The sequence below is a fragment of the Stenella coeruleoalba genome (genome assembly GCF_951394435.1).
Source record: "Stenella coeruleoalba genome assembly, chromosome: 5".
Taxonomy (NCBI): domain Eukaryota; kingdom Metazoa; phylum Chordata; class Mammalia; order Artiodactyla; family Delphinidae; genus Stenella; species Stenella coeruleoalba.
Genome location: NC_137150.1, coordinates 30,741,340 through 30,755,282, shown reverse-complemented (window position 1 = coordinate 30,755,282; position 13,943 = coordinate 30,741,340). Strand labels below are relative to the sequence as shown.

The following is a 13,943-nucleotide window of genomic DNA, read 5'->3' as shown; positions in this document are numbered from 1 at the left end:
AACTGGCTAGAGAATTAGAATCACTAAGAATCATAAGCCTCTTTTTGTTGAGAAAGACAAGGACCTTTAGGATAGAGGGGCCAGGGCAGCATGTTCAATGGCGGCAGGAACAACATAAATGATTCAAGCCAGAGCTAAGATTCCAAACTGAAGTCTGCTAATGAGACACTTTCTGCAACCCAGGTAACCAGAGAAAGTATAAGACTCTCTTACAAAGATATCACCAATAAAATGTAGAAATTGATATAAGCTATAAATTAGGAACAAAAAGCAGTTGGGAGTTTAGAGAAAGAAGAGGTTGCTTATAATGGGAAATTGTGGAAATGTTTTGCAGAAGAAATGGTGTTTGAAACTGGAGGCATCAGATTTGGACATGCAGAGATAGTATTGAAGAGAACAGCAAGGCAAGAATCTTCAGTGACCTAGTGTAGTGTTGGGAATGATGTCCTCCCAAAAGGTATGTCCAAGCCCTAACCCCTGGCACCTCTGTGAATGTGGCCTTATTTGGAAATAGATCTTTTCATATGTAATCTTGTTATTGATCTTGAGATGAAGTCATCCTGGATTTAGGGTGGGCCCTAAATCCAATGACTGGTACCCTAACAAGAAAAGGAGGAGGGAGATCATAGACAAGGAGACACAGGGAAGAAGCCCATGTGAAGATGGAGATTGGAGTGATGCTACCACAACCTTAGGAACACCAGGGCATGGACCAGATTCAGTATGAAGAAAGGGTATGGGAAATGTAGGAGGAAAGGGGTGGTAGAGAGAGCCTCCGGGTTCCAGGTCCCGGAAGTGGAACAACCAGGAACCACTGGAAGCTGGGAGAGACAAGAAAAGATTCTCCTCTAGAGCCTTTGAAGGCAGATTGTCCCTGCTGACACCATAATTTTGGTCTCTTGTCCTCCAGAACTGTGAGAAAATAAGTTTCTGTTGTTTTAAGGCACCAATTTTGTGATAATTGGTTGCAGCAGCTCTAGGAAACTAATGAACCTGGTATGATTTTTCTGACTTCTTCCAGCAACTGTGGGCAGTCTGATAGCAGAATCAGAGTGGTCCAAAGGAAGTGGTGACCCAGGGTTGGGCCTTGGCATGGTGATCTTTTTTTAAGTTTTAAAATAAATATTTATTTATTTTGCTGTGCCGAGTCTTAGTTGCAGCACGTGGGATCTTCATTGCGGCATGCAGGATCTTTAGTTGCAGCATGTGGGATCTAATTCCCTGATCAGGGATGGAACCCTGGTCCCCTGCATTGGTAGTGCAGAGTCTTAGCCACTGGACCAAAAGGGAGGTCCTGGCATGGTGACTGTGATAGAAGGGAGTTGAGGGAGGCTAGAGTGCTAGAGTAGGTAGAGTTTAAATAGTTATACTGTGGGAATTAAAAGGTTCTATTGAGAGAATGGACCAGATTCAGTATGAAGAATGGGTTTTGGGGGAAGGTAGGAGGAAAGGGGTGGTAGAGAGAACCTCCGGGTTCCAGGTTCTGGAAGTGGAGCAATTCTTGGTGATTACAAGGCCCAGCTTGTGGGTGGCTGAAGTGGAACAGAGCTGAAGGCCCTTCTTGTTGAGGAAGCTGAGGCATTCTCAGGACAGCTAGCCAGAAGATATTGGTATAAAGGCTGAATAAACTCTCTGAGAATAGCGGTGGAAGGCAGGTGTGATGGTTAATTTGATGTGTGAGCCTAATTATGTTTAGGCTAAGGGATGCCCAGATAGCTGGTAAACATTATTCCTGGGTTGTCTGTGAGGGTGTCTCTAGAAGAGGTTTGTATTAGTTTGAGTATACTAGGTAAAAAAGGATCATCTTGGGGCTTCCCTGGTGGCACAGTGGTTGAGAGTCCGCCTGCCGATGCAGGGGACACAGGTTCGTGCCCCGGTCTGGGAAGATCCCACATGCCGCGGAGCGGCTGGACTCCTGAGCCATGGCCGCTGAACCTGCGTGTCCGGAGCCTATGCTCCGCAACGGGAGAGGCCACAACAGTGAGAGGCCCGCATACCAAAAGAAAAAAAAAGGATCATCTTCACCAATGTGGGTGAGCATCGTCCAATCCATTGGGGGCCTGAGTAGGTCAAAAGGGCAGAGGAAGGCCAAATTCCCTGTCTCTGCTTGAGCTGAGACATCCATTTTCTCCTGCCCTATGACATCTGCATTCCTGATTCTAGGGCTTTTGGACTCAGATGGAGACTTACATCATTCACTCTCCAGCCTCCTTTTCTCAGACTTTTGAACTCAAACTGAATTGCACAACAGGCTTTCATGTTTCTCCATCTTTCTTTCTTTTTTTTTTAATAAGACCATATAATCTTTAATATTCATTGATACATGTGTAAACATGCAATAAACTATGAATATTATAGAGTGTTTTCTTTTTTAATTGAGATATAATTGACATATAACATTATATTAGTTTCAGATATACAACATAATGATTCTATATTTGTATATATTGTGGAATGGTCACCACAACAAATCTAGTTAACATACGTCACCATACATAGTTACAAATTTTTTTTCTTGTGATGAAAACTTTTAAGATCTACTCTCTTAGCAACTTTCAAATATGAAATACAGTATTATTAACTATAGTCACCATACTGTACATTACATCCCCATGACTAATTTATTTTATTCCTGGAAATTTGTACCTTTTGACCCCCTTCACCAATTTTGCCCCCACTTCTCTCTCTGTCTCTGTCACCAATCTGAGCTCTTTTTTATTTTTAAGATTCCACATATAAATGAGATCATACAGTATTTGTCTTTCTCTGACTGACTTATTTCACTTAGCATAAAACCCTTAAGGTCCACCCATTGCAAGATTTCATTCTTCCTCATGCCTGAATAATATTTGTATATATATATATAATATACATATATAATATAATATTTTATTTATCCATTTATCGATTGGTGGACACTTAGGCAGTTTCCATCTGCCTAAGCTAGTTTGGCTATTGTAAATAATGCTTCATTGAACATGGTGGTACATAAACCTTTTCAAATTAGTGTTTTCATTTTCTTTGGATAAATACCCAGAAGTGGAATTGCTAGATCAAGTGGCAGTTCTATTTTTAGTTTTTTGAGGAACCTCCATACTGTTCTCCATAGTGGCTGTATCAATTTACATTCCTACCAAGAGTGCACAAGTGTTCCCTTTTCTCCACATCCTCACTAACACTTGTTATTTCTTAACTATTTGGTAATAGCCATTCTAACAGGTGTGAGGCTAAAACCTCATTGTGGTTTTGATTTGCATTTCCCTGATGATTAGTGACGTTGAGCATTTTTCCATGTACCCATTAATCATCTGTATGTTTTCTTTGGAAAAATGTCTATTCAGATCCTCTGTCCATTTTTTAATCAGATTATTATTATTATTTTGCTGTTGAGTTATGAGTTCTCGCTCTCTATTTTTTTAATATTCATGTTATTTTATTGTTTAAAAATTCCATCCACCTTTAATATTCATTGCAAATGCTGACTCCTCCATTTTAAAAAAAAATTATTTATTTATTTTTGGATGCATTGGGTCTTTGTTGTTGTGTACGGGCTTTCTCTAGCTGTGGCGAGCAGGAGCTACTCTTTGTTGCGGTGCGTGAGCTTCTCATTGCAGTGGCTTCTCTTGTTGCGAAGCACAGGCTCTAGGTGCGTGGGCTTCAGCAGTTGTGGCTCACAGGCTCTAGAGCGCAGGCTCAGTAATTTTGGCTCAGGGGCTTAGTTGCTCTGCAGCATGTGAGATCTTCCCAGAACAGGGATCAAACCCGTGTCCCCTGTATTGGCAGGTGGATTCTTAACCACTGTGCCACCAGGGAAGTCCCTCTCTATATACTTTGGATGTTAACCCCTTATCAGATATGATTTGCAAATATTTTCTCTCATTTGGTTGGTTGCCTTTTCATTTTGTTGATTGTTTCTTTTTCTGTGCAGAAGCTTTTTAGTCTGATGTAGCCCCACCTCTTTATTTTGCTTTAGTTGCCTTTGTATTTGGTGTCAAATCCAAAAAATCATTGCTAAGACCAAAGTCAAGGAGCTTACTGCCTATGTTTTCTTTTAGAGGTATTGTGGTTTCAGTTCTTACAGTGAAGTCTTTAATCCTTTTTGAGTTAAGTTTTGTGTGTGGTGTAAGGTAGTGGTCTAGTTTCATTCTTTTGCATGTGGATATACAGTTTTCCCAACACTGTTTATTGACGAGACTGTTCTTTCCCCATTGCATATGCTTGGTTCCTTTATTATAAATTAATTGATCACATATGTGGGGTTTATTTGTTGGCTCTTGATTCTGTTCCATTGATCTACACGTTTGTTTTTATGTCAATACTATACTGTTTTGATTACTATAGGTTTTTAATAAAGTTCGAAATCAGGAGCACAATGACTCCAGCTTTGCTCTTTTTTCTCAATATTGCTTTGGCTACTGGGGTCTTTTGTGGTTCCATGCAAATTTTAGGATTGTTTGTTCTATTTCTGTGAAAAATGTCATTGGAATTTTGATAGGGATTGTGTTGAATCTATAGACTGCTTTGGGTAGTATGAATATTTTAACAAAATTAATTCTTTCAATCTATGAGTATGGAATATCTTTCCATTAATTTATGTGTTCTTCAGTTTCTTTCATTAATATCTTATCGTTTTCAATGTACAGGTCTTTTACCTCCTTGGTTAAATTTATTCCCAGGTATCTATATATGTATGTACGTATGTATGTACGTATTTATTTATTGGCTGCAGCACGCAGCATGTGGGATCTTCCCTGACCTGGGATCGAACTCATGCCCCCTGCAGCAGAAGTGTAGAATCTTAAACACTGGACCACCAGGGAAATCCTATTTCCAGGTATTTTATTCTTTTTAATGCAATTGTGAATGGGTTGTTATCTTAATTTTTCTTTCTGATAACTTGTTATTAGTTTAAAGAAATGCAACACATTTTTGCACATTGATTTTGTACCTTGCAACTTTGCTGAATTCATTTATTAGCTCTAATGTTTTCCTGGTTGAGTCTTTAGTGTTTTCCATATATAATATTTTATTTGCAAATAGTGACAGCTTTACTTCCTTTCTAATTTGGATGCCTTTTTTTTTTTTTTCTTGCCTAATTGCTCTGGTCCATCTTGCAGACAGTAGGTAGTGGGACTTCTCTTCCATAACCACATGAGCCAATTCTCTTTTTTTTAAATGAATTTTATTGAAGTATAGTAGATTTACAATCTCATGTTTAATTTCTGCTGTACACTAAAGTGACTCAGTTATGCATATATGTATTGTTTTTCATATTCTTTTCCATTATGGTTTATCACAGGATATTGAATATATTGATAGTTCCCTGTGCTATACAGCAGGACCTTGTTGTTTATCCATTCTATATATAATAGTTTGCATTTGCTAATCTCAAACTCCCAATCCTTCCCTCCACCACCCATACCCTTGGCAAACACAAGTCTGTTCTCTATATTTGTGAGTCTGTTTTTGTTTCATAGATATGTTCATTTGTGTCATATTCTAGATTCCACATATAAGTGATATCATATGGTATTTGTCTTTCTCTTTCTGACTTAACATCACTTAGTATGATAATCTCTAGGTCCATCCTTGTTGCTGCAAATTACATTATTTCATTCTTTTTAATGGCTGAGTAATATTCCATTGTGTATATATACACCACATCTTCTTTATCCATTCATCTGTCACGAAACATTTAGGTTGTTTCCATGTCTTGGCTATTGTGAATAGTGCTGCTATGAACATAGGGGTGCATGTATCTTTTCATATTATAGTTTTGTCTGGGTATATGCCCAGGAGTGGGATTGTTGGATCACATGGCAACTCTATTTTTAGTTTTTTGAGGAACCTCCAAACTGTTCTCCATAGTGGCTGCACTAACTCACATTCCCATCAACAGTGTAAGAGGGTTCCTTTTTCTCCACACCCTTTCCAGCATTTGTTATTTGTAGACTTTTAGTGATGGCCATTCTGACTGGTGTGAGGTGGTACCTCATTGTTGTTTTGAGCCATTCTTATAATAAACCTCTCTATCTATCTATCATTTATCACCTAAAAGGTCTGTTTCTTTGGAGAACACTAACCCTGACTAATACAGCAGGAAAGAGGGAAAAAGTGAGCCCGACACAGACATCATGACAGAAGGGAGAGGAGGGTGTGTTGTGGAGGTCAGGGGATGCTGAAATGTGGTACCAACAGATGGCAAAAACTTCAAAGGGGGACTTCCCTGGTGGTCCAGTGGTTAAGAATCCACCTTCCAATGCAGGGGACGTGGGTTCAATCCCTGGTCAGGGAACAAAGATCCCACATGCCACAGGGCAACTAAGCCCACGCACCACAACTACTGAGCCCACACACAACTAGAGAACCCGCGTGCTGCAACTACAGAGCCCATGTGCCACAACTAGAGAGAAGCCTGCATGCCGCAACTAGGACCCAATGCAGCCAAAAAAAAAAAAAAAAAAAATTCAAAGCAAGAGCAGCTCAGCAAGGGTGGAAGCGATGTCTGGAATTGCCTCTGGAAAAAAGGATAGGGCAGTTCTGTTCATTTCTCACAGAGCCCAAGGAGCCAGAAAAGACAAAGATTTTCCAAGATGGTGTGAAAAATGTGTGTGGTCTGGGGAAAACCAGGTTCCACATCTTGATAACAATTTTAACTGGAATTTAAGCCAGGTCTCTTGTAACCCAATCTTAGTAGCCAAAGAAACACAGTTCAGGGGAAATAATGTGAATTTAAAATACTTCTTTTTTTTCCTTCAATTTTTAAAATAAAACACTAAGGGCGAAGTGCATTCATAATGCACAAGAAACATTTAAAAAATCCTCTCTCCCCACGTGGAGGGTAGCTGCTCTCCAAAATTTCCTCCAACACCCTTTACTCCTACCACGCAAACCTCACTAAGGTGAGAAGACACCGGTACTGCACTACACCTAATTGACGGAGAGCTCTGGCCCTTATTCTGAAATTAACTGCTGAATTTGCACTGAGGCCACGCCTCTCCCAGGCTGCTGCCATCCAATCAGGGGCAGAAATATTTTGGCTCCAGGACTTAACAGCCTTGCTGAACTTTCCTTAAAACTGCATAGTAGTCTAAAAAGCTCCTAGTCACCCTTCTTCCTTCTCTTTCTCCTTGACGGGGGTTCAGAGTTGGATTGCAACCTGATAGTTCTTCCAGCCTCTCCCAGATTTTGCTCCATTTTCTCTCACAGGTGGTCCCCTAACTGATTTCTTACGTGTTTAATTCCCCTCTAGGCAGCTGCTTCTCTGAAGATTCAGACTAACACATTCTCCCAAATATGGCACCTCTTCCAAATTTACTCCTTCCTTCTATTTCACCCATTTTTGCTGACAGTGGTCATTGACAAGAATAGGATGGCCAGATGAGGGTGACTCCTGTCTTGAAGTGTAGAAATAACTCAGACACAGGAATTCAATGAAGGGGCACTAGGGACAGGAAAATAGGCCAGAGCATGCAAGGATTCCAAAGGGCAATTGTTGGGTAAATACATTCTCCCTTTTTATTCCTCCTCCCACCCACCCTAGGCTGGGTCTTGCATCTGAAGTAGGAGAAATAACATGATAGATCTTTAGAATTCTGTATTGAGCACCCATGGGTCGGGCACTAGTACAGCAAAAAAGAAGACTGGGAGGAGAAAGAAGGGGAGGGAAAGAGAACTACCTGGAGGGAGCACTTAGGTTCAGTCTAACAGTTGTCTCTGGATCCCTTCTGTGCTGGGCTTTCTGCTAAATGCTGGTTACTCAAAGTTAAATACGAACAAAATCTTCCTTGCTTCCCGAGGGACCGATAGTTTCCCTAACCCAGGTAGAGGGAGGATCAATGTAGACTGCCTTGAGGAAATACCTGAGTAGAGCCTGGAAGGATGAATAGGCATAGGAGAAAACATGCTATTGTCTATTTGCTAGCTCAGTTCAATTCCACAAATACATTCTGAAGGCCTCCTGTGTGTTGAGCCTTGTTCCGGGTGCAAGGGCCACAGTGGTGAGCAAGCTGCCACAGTCCCTGCCCTCTGGCTTGGGAATTTAGTTGGGAAGAGTTCTAAATAATGTTAACACCATGTGAGATGTGCCACAGGAGAGGGATCTGCAAAGCATCTTAGGACAAAGGAGTTCCAATGCCCCAACCCGAATCAAGCCCCAATGCTGAATATGGCAAAATTCTTCACACTGTAACTACATCCCTGCTTTTCAGGCTCATGTACCACCATTATCCCAAAAGCTGGGGACTCAACCATGTGTGTGAATCTGAACAGGCCATTATTCCTGGCATGCAGCTACCTTCTCAGAGATAACTCTCCTTTACACACCCAGCCTTGCCTAAATTCTCCACTGTGCTACCAGGCTGGTCCTTTGTCTACCTCTCTAGATTGGAAAGGTCCTTAACGCAGGGACCCAGGTGCAGGGCCAAGAGCATCTACTACGGAGTCAGAGAGACGCAGGTGGGCTTTGTCCAGCCACATGCCTTCAAGCCTTAGACCCTCAGCTTCACTGCATATGTAGGTGAACAATTCCTACTCCAGGAAAGTAATAAGTACTAGTGGTTACTTCTTGGCACATAGCAGCTGCTCAAAAATGTTTGCTAAATTGAGTTCTATTAACGTTGAAGTCTCAGGCCAGAGTTTGGACTTTATGAAGGCCCTGGCTGTGAGCTGGAGCTCAGCGGGGTTAATGATCAACTTTAGCAGTTTTCTGTGGCTAAGAATGTGAAATATACACCTTGTTCTTTGCTTTGAAGAGCTGACTATTAGCTGGGGAAACAGATGGACAAGCTCCCAACAGTTCAGTTCTAAATCCCTAGAGCAGTGGTTCTCAAACTCAAGCAAGCATCAAAATCACCTACAGGCCATCTGTTGAAACAGATTGCTGGCAGCATCCCCAGAATTTCTGATTCAGTAGGTCTTGGATGGAGCCTGAGAATTTTAAAGTTTGCATTTCCAGCTCGCTTTCAGGTGATGCTGAAGCCTGGTGCTCAGCAAGTGGTACATAATACGTCTGTGTTTGAATCCTGGTTCCACTACATCTCTAGTCCTGGCTGATCAAATCACTCTACCTCTCTGTGCTTCATTTGCTACATCTGTGAAATCAGGATAGTAAGCTAATGCAGGTAAATGCTTAAAGCAACACTTGGTACAGTGTTCAACAAACGCTGGTTAACTTTATTTTCTAAAGAAAGTGAGAGGACAAAACCAGGGGTCTAGATAGCCAGAGAAAAGCAAGGGCTAAGTCGCTCTTCTGTGCAGCCTGGCGGGCACAACATCGGTTGCCCACACGACTCAGGGTGACGCCCTAGCACAGCCTCGAGTCTCGAGCTCTCCTGCCTTTCTGCTAAACGCGCTCCGCATTCCAGCCCACAGGCTTCCTACATGCCGCCGACGCTGCGCAGGCGCAGACCCCGCGGTGTGCACACGACGCACATGCGCACTCAGATGCGCTGGTAAAGCAAAAATGGCGGCGGCGGCGGCTATGCGCGTGGCGGCACCCGGAATCAGGCTCAGTGCTGTAGTGAGAAGTCTCCGGGCCGCGGTGCGCAGCGTGTGCACCCAGCCTGTCTCTGTTAGTGAGCGCATCGAGAACAAGCGTCAAGCCGCACTACTGGGAGGAGGGCAGCACCGCATCGACGCGCAGCATAAGCGAGTGAGTCCTAAAGGGGCCCCGGCCAGCCCGCTTCCGGCGGTCGCGACCTATCACAGCGTGAGCGGCTCGCGGCGTACGGGGCCTCCTAGCCAATCCGCGCGATGCCGCGAGGGGCGGGGCGGAGCCGAGGATGTTCACCTTGTGAACCTGTTGTCTTTCTCTGGGGCAGGTAAAATCAGGACAAGCACCGTTGTGCTTTGTCACTGTCTGCTTTCCCTTTGGAATTTTAGACGGGTCTGGCTGGGCTCCAGCGGCTTACCAGTTAATAGCTATGAACTTTTGGACAAGTTACCCCTTTGGAGTCAATTTATTCTAAATAGAAGATGGTAATAATTCTCCCCTTGTAATGTTACTGGAATAAGATAGTGAAGCAATGATAGGCACTTAATTAAAAAAAAAACCTTGTTCTTCTCATGCCCCATGAAAGAGTGGTGGTAGGTTCTTGCTCCATTATGGAAGCAGGAAAATCAAGGCGTTTGGCAGGGGAAGTTACATGGGCAAACTCACATTCACCTGGGGTGGCTGTGTGGTGTGCGCAGGGAACTTGTGGAAACTCTGCCCCCCGAATGCCAGCCGAAGCTCCTTTAGGATATCAGCGTGCTTGCTGGGTAGGAAAGTCACCTTCGGAAGCAGGTGTTTTTTCCTGGGGTTGCTCAGGTTACTCTGAGAGTTTGGCTGGAGTGAGCAGCTGAGGCCCTGCCACCCACTGCCCGGGGTACTGCGAGGCCCAGATCGGTGACTTGGGACTTGAAACGAGGCTCGCTCAGTGCGTCCCGGACACGTGTGAGTCTGGCCTGATGTGCTGGATGGGTTAAATAACCAACCTGGAAGATGCAAAAGTGAAATTTTTAGAGGTGAAGGATACTGAGGCATAAATTTACAGACGTGGGGGTAGTGGGGTCTTTAGTGAGGACATTCGCACTGGCCCTTTATTAACTCTAATTTGAGTGTTAATTTAGATGTTGTAAATGCCCATTTGACAAGAGCCTGAGTGTGACAGTTCCTTTTTGCCATTTGGGAGTGAGATGTAAATTTGGTTGAGAGTGTGTGGTGCCCAGAGTGCTTTTCCTCCCTCCCCTGAGGTCCCTGGGGTGGCAGTGTCTGTGTTGAGGGAGCTTTATTATTATTATTTTTTGGCTGCATTGAGCGGCATGCGGGATCTTAGTTTCCCAACCAGGAATCGAACGGGTGCCCCCTGCAGTGGAAGCGGGGATTCTTAACCACTAGACCTTCAGGGAAGTTCTGTGAGGAAACTTTAGATTATCCTCCGGAAAGGCCTGTCAGTGCTCCCTGCACTCTTTCTGTTGGGGCCCATGGCTCAATCCCTCCCTGGAAGATCATCCCACCCATTTCCAGGCGGATCTTACTGGATTTAGATGCAGCCTCCAGAAACTGTTTTTCTTTTGCCAAGGCTGACTTAGTCAGGAGGCTTACTTGGTTTAAATCTCCTACCCCATACCCTTTTACACAATATTTGGACTACTTCCACAGGATAGATTCCCAGAAATGGAATTACTGGGTCAAAAGATACAAACATTTTTAACACTGATATATATTGCCAAATTGCCGCCTTCTTCTTCTTTTTTTTTTTTTTTTTGCGGTACGCGGGCCTCTCACTGTTGTGGCCTCTCCTGTTGCGGAGCACAGGCTCCGGACGCGCAGGCTCAGCGGCCATGGCTCACGGGCCCAGCCGCTCCGCGGCATGTGGGATCTTCCCAAACCGGGGCACGAACCCGCATCTCTTGCATCGGCAGGCAGACTCTCAACCACTGCGCCACTAGGCAAGCCCGCCAAATTGCTTTCTTGGAAACTTATTTTATTTTACACAGTAGTGTAGAGGATTACCTTTTTGTTTTAATACCACCTCACTGGCTTTGGCTTCCTTCTTAAGGGGAAAATATAGCTAGTTAGAGGTTTTTTTTTTTTTTTTTTTTTTTTTTTTTAACAGGGGTCGGGGATAGACAATGGGCCCCGTTATTGGTCTTGGTCTAAGGGCTTGGGAGCCCAAACAATGGAGGCTCTTGACAGGTTGAGGTCTCCAACGTCACCCTCTCCAAGAACCATTTTTTTAACTCCTCTCAAGTGAGCTCTTTACTCTGTCCCACTCTTTTTCTACTAAGCCACTCTCTGCTGTGGGGTTGTCTGTGTATCACAGTCACTGTCAGGGGTAGGGTCCCTAAGCAGGGCCCCCAATGTAGGAGAGGACCCTGGAGGAGGCAGGAGAAGTGTCCTTGGGGCTGGACCTTAGTGAGGTGAGCTTCTGTGGGGCTCCTTAGAAGAAGCTTGTGAACCTAGGAGTGTAGCCTCAGACCCTTCGTGAAGCCTGCTTTAGTTTTCTATCTCCTGCTTCTCCGTTCTCCTTTTTACTGCTCCTTGGGTCTCCAGTAAATGTTTGTAGAACTCGTTATCTTGTTCCAGGGTCAGGCTCTCCTTACCCCCACTTCTCCTCTCTGCCTTTCCCTCCTACTCCCTTAATTTGCTTCCACAGTTAGTGGCTCCTGGAACAGCTGGTCTGCCCTGATTTCCTTACTGGCTGAATTCTACTGATAACACCTTTCTCTTGGGCAGGTTTATGGAATAGAGGCTTTCACATAGGGTGAAGGCAAAAACTAGCCCTCCTGGCCCTCCCATGAGCACTCCTTGCTTACTGACTTTTGTCTATGATGACATCACTGAGCGATTTTTGTTGCATTTTAGGGAAAGCTAACGGCCAGAGAGCGGATCAGTCTCTTGCTGGACCCTGGCAGTTTTGTTGAGAGCGACATGTTTGTGGAACACAGATGTGCAGATTTTGGAATGGCTGCTGATAAGAATAAGGTATCTGTTCACAGTGGTGGTGCAGGCCTCCAGGTTTCACTTACCAGCTGCGGCCCTGCTGTTCGACACACTAGATTAATGAAGTCCTTTCAGGATTCAGGATGCATTGAAACATTTTCAAGTGTGGGGCCCTGGAATTGCAGAAGTGCCTCTTGAGAAGCACTGCTGGGGCCTCCAGGTTCCCCACTCACCTTTGTCTACAGATGAAGGAATGTGGGTGCACTACTCATACCTTGTGCAGAGTGACTCTGGCCCAGCTCCTAGGGCTCTGGTGTGGGTTCACAGGTCTTACTGGTATAGAATGACAGACTTAGAAGGAGAGTTGGGAATTTTTTTGGATTGTGTTCTGGTCTGCCTAGGCACCAGGAACACCTAAAGGCTAACCAGTCACCTCTTTTGACATACTTTAAGTTTATGCCTTGGAGTTTTGGAGGTCAGAGTTACCAACACTTGTTCCTTCAGTTGGGTGTTCTCCATGGTGCACAGAGTTCTTTGGACTCTCTTTTGGTCCATTTATTTTCAAGAATATGATCAAAGATTTATAACCTTGGCACTAAACTTGCTGGCTCCATTTGAGCCATTATGGGCCACACAGTGACTGTCAGAATTCCAAGCAAAATGATAGGTTTGCCTTTTTAAGGTTTGGAGGTGGGATGTGTGGCTCTGTAGAAGTTGCCATGTTTTGTTATATATTCTCCTTCCTCCTGTGAGGGTTCAGTAGTGGCTTCCCTAGGGGGTCCCCTGATTATTCTGCTGAGGCCCACTGAGGCCCAAGACTACAGTGTTCTGTTGATGAAGCAGTAGCCCAGTGCTTGCTGTTGCAGAGCTGAGGGGGGAAGCGGGGATTCCTTCATGTTCTTTATTCATATTGAATTTTAAGGAATTTGGGGTGTGGTTTTTTTAGGAGGAGTCTTTCCTTGGGGCATAACTACGAAATTAATTAAGAGAAGTATTTGGTTTTTTTAACTTTCATTTTTCTATTTTTCTGGTAGTTTCCTGGAGACAGTGTGGTCACTGGACGGGGCCGAATCAATGGAAGATTGGTTTATGTCTTCAGTCAGGTATTTCATACTCTAATTGGCTGAGGTTTCCTTGAGGGCAGAGCCAGGAACAAAATATGTGAGAAGAAAACAGTCCTGGGGAATGAAAACTTGCCTGTAGTTGGGGCAGGTGAGGGAATTACTTTGTTTCTTAGTGCATATGTCCAGAGTATTACACTATTATAATGTAATAGAGTGTTTTTAATTAGGGAGAAAGACTCCCTAGTCGGTGTGGGGGAGGATCACAGGGCAGTAGTCATCTAAGAAGTCCCAGGAACCAGGACTTTATCCAAGTGAGTGAGAGTCCTCTTGGCAGGTTGGGTGCGTGCTGGGAGGGCAGCTGTGTCCTGGGCAGATTGTGTGGACCTGAGGGAGTGCAACGGATGCAGCTTGGGCAGAGGGGATTTGACTCTCAGAGCCACAGGCCCCTTGAG

At 44.1% G+C, this 13,943-nt stretch overlaps 1 protein-coding gene across 2 annotated transcripts in view; it reads left to right on the top strand.

Annotated features, from left to right (window-relative positions):
• Positions 1–9,433: 9,433 nt before the first annotated feature.
• The window catches only part of PCCB (propionyl-CoA carboxylase subunit beta), a 90,696-nt gene continuing 86,186 nt past the window's right edge, over positions 9,434–13,943 (top strand). Inside the window, exons 1-3 of one of the 2 annotated variants that reach the window (XM_079922193.1) lie at positions 9,434–9,652; positions 12,350–12,469; positions 13,462–13,530. In XM_079922193.1, coding sequence (XP_079778319.1) covers positions 9,464–9,652; positions 12,350–12,469; positions 13,462–13,530 — 378 coding nt within the window. In that variant the 5' untranslated portion in view covers positions 9,434–9,463. Of the gene's footprint in view, positions 9,653–9,880; positions 9,979–12,349; positions 12,470–13,461; positions 13,531–13,943 lie in introns of those variants that run through there. The other variant, XM_079922194.1, reaches the window with a different exon arrangement.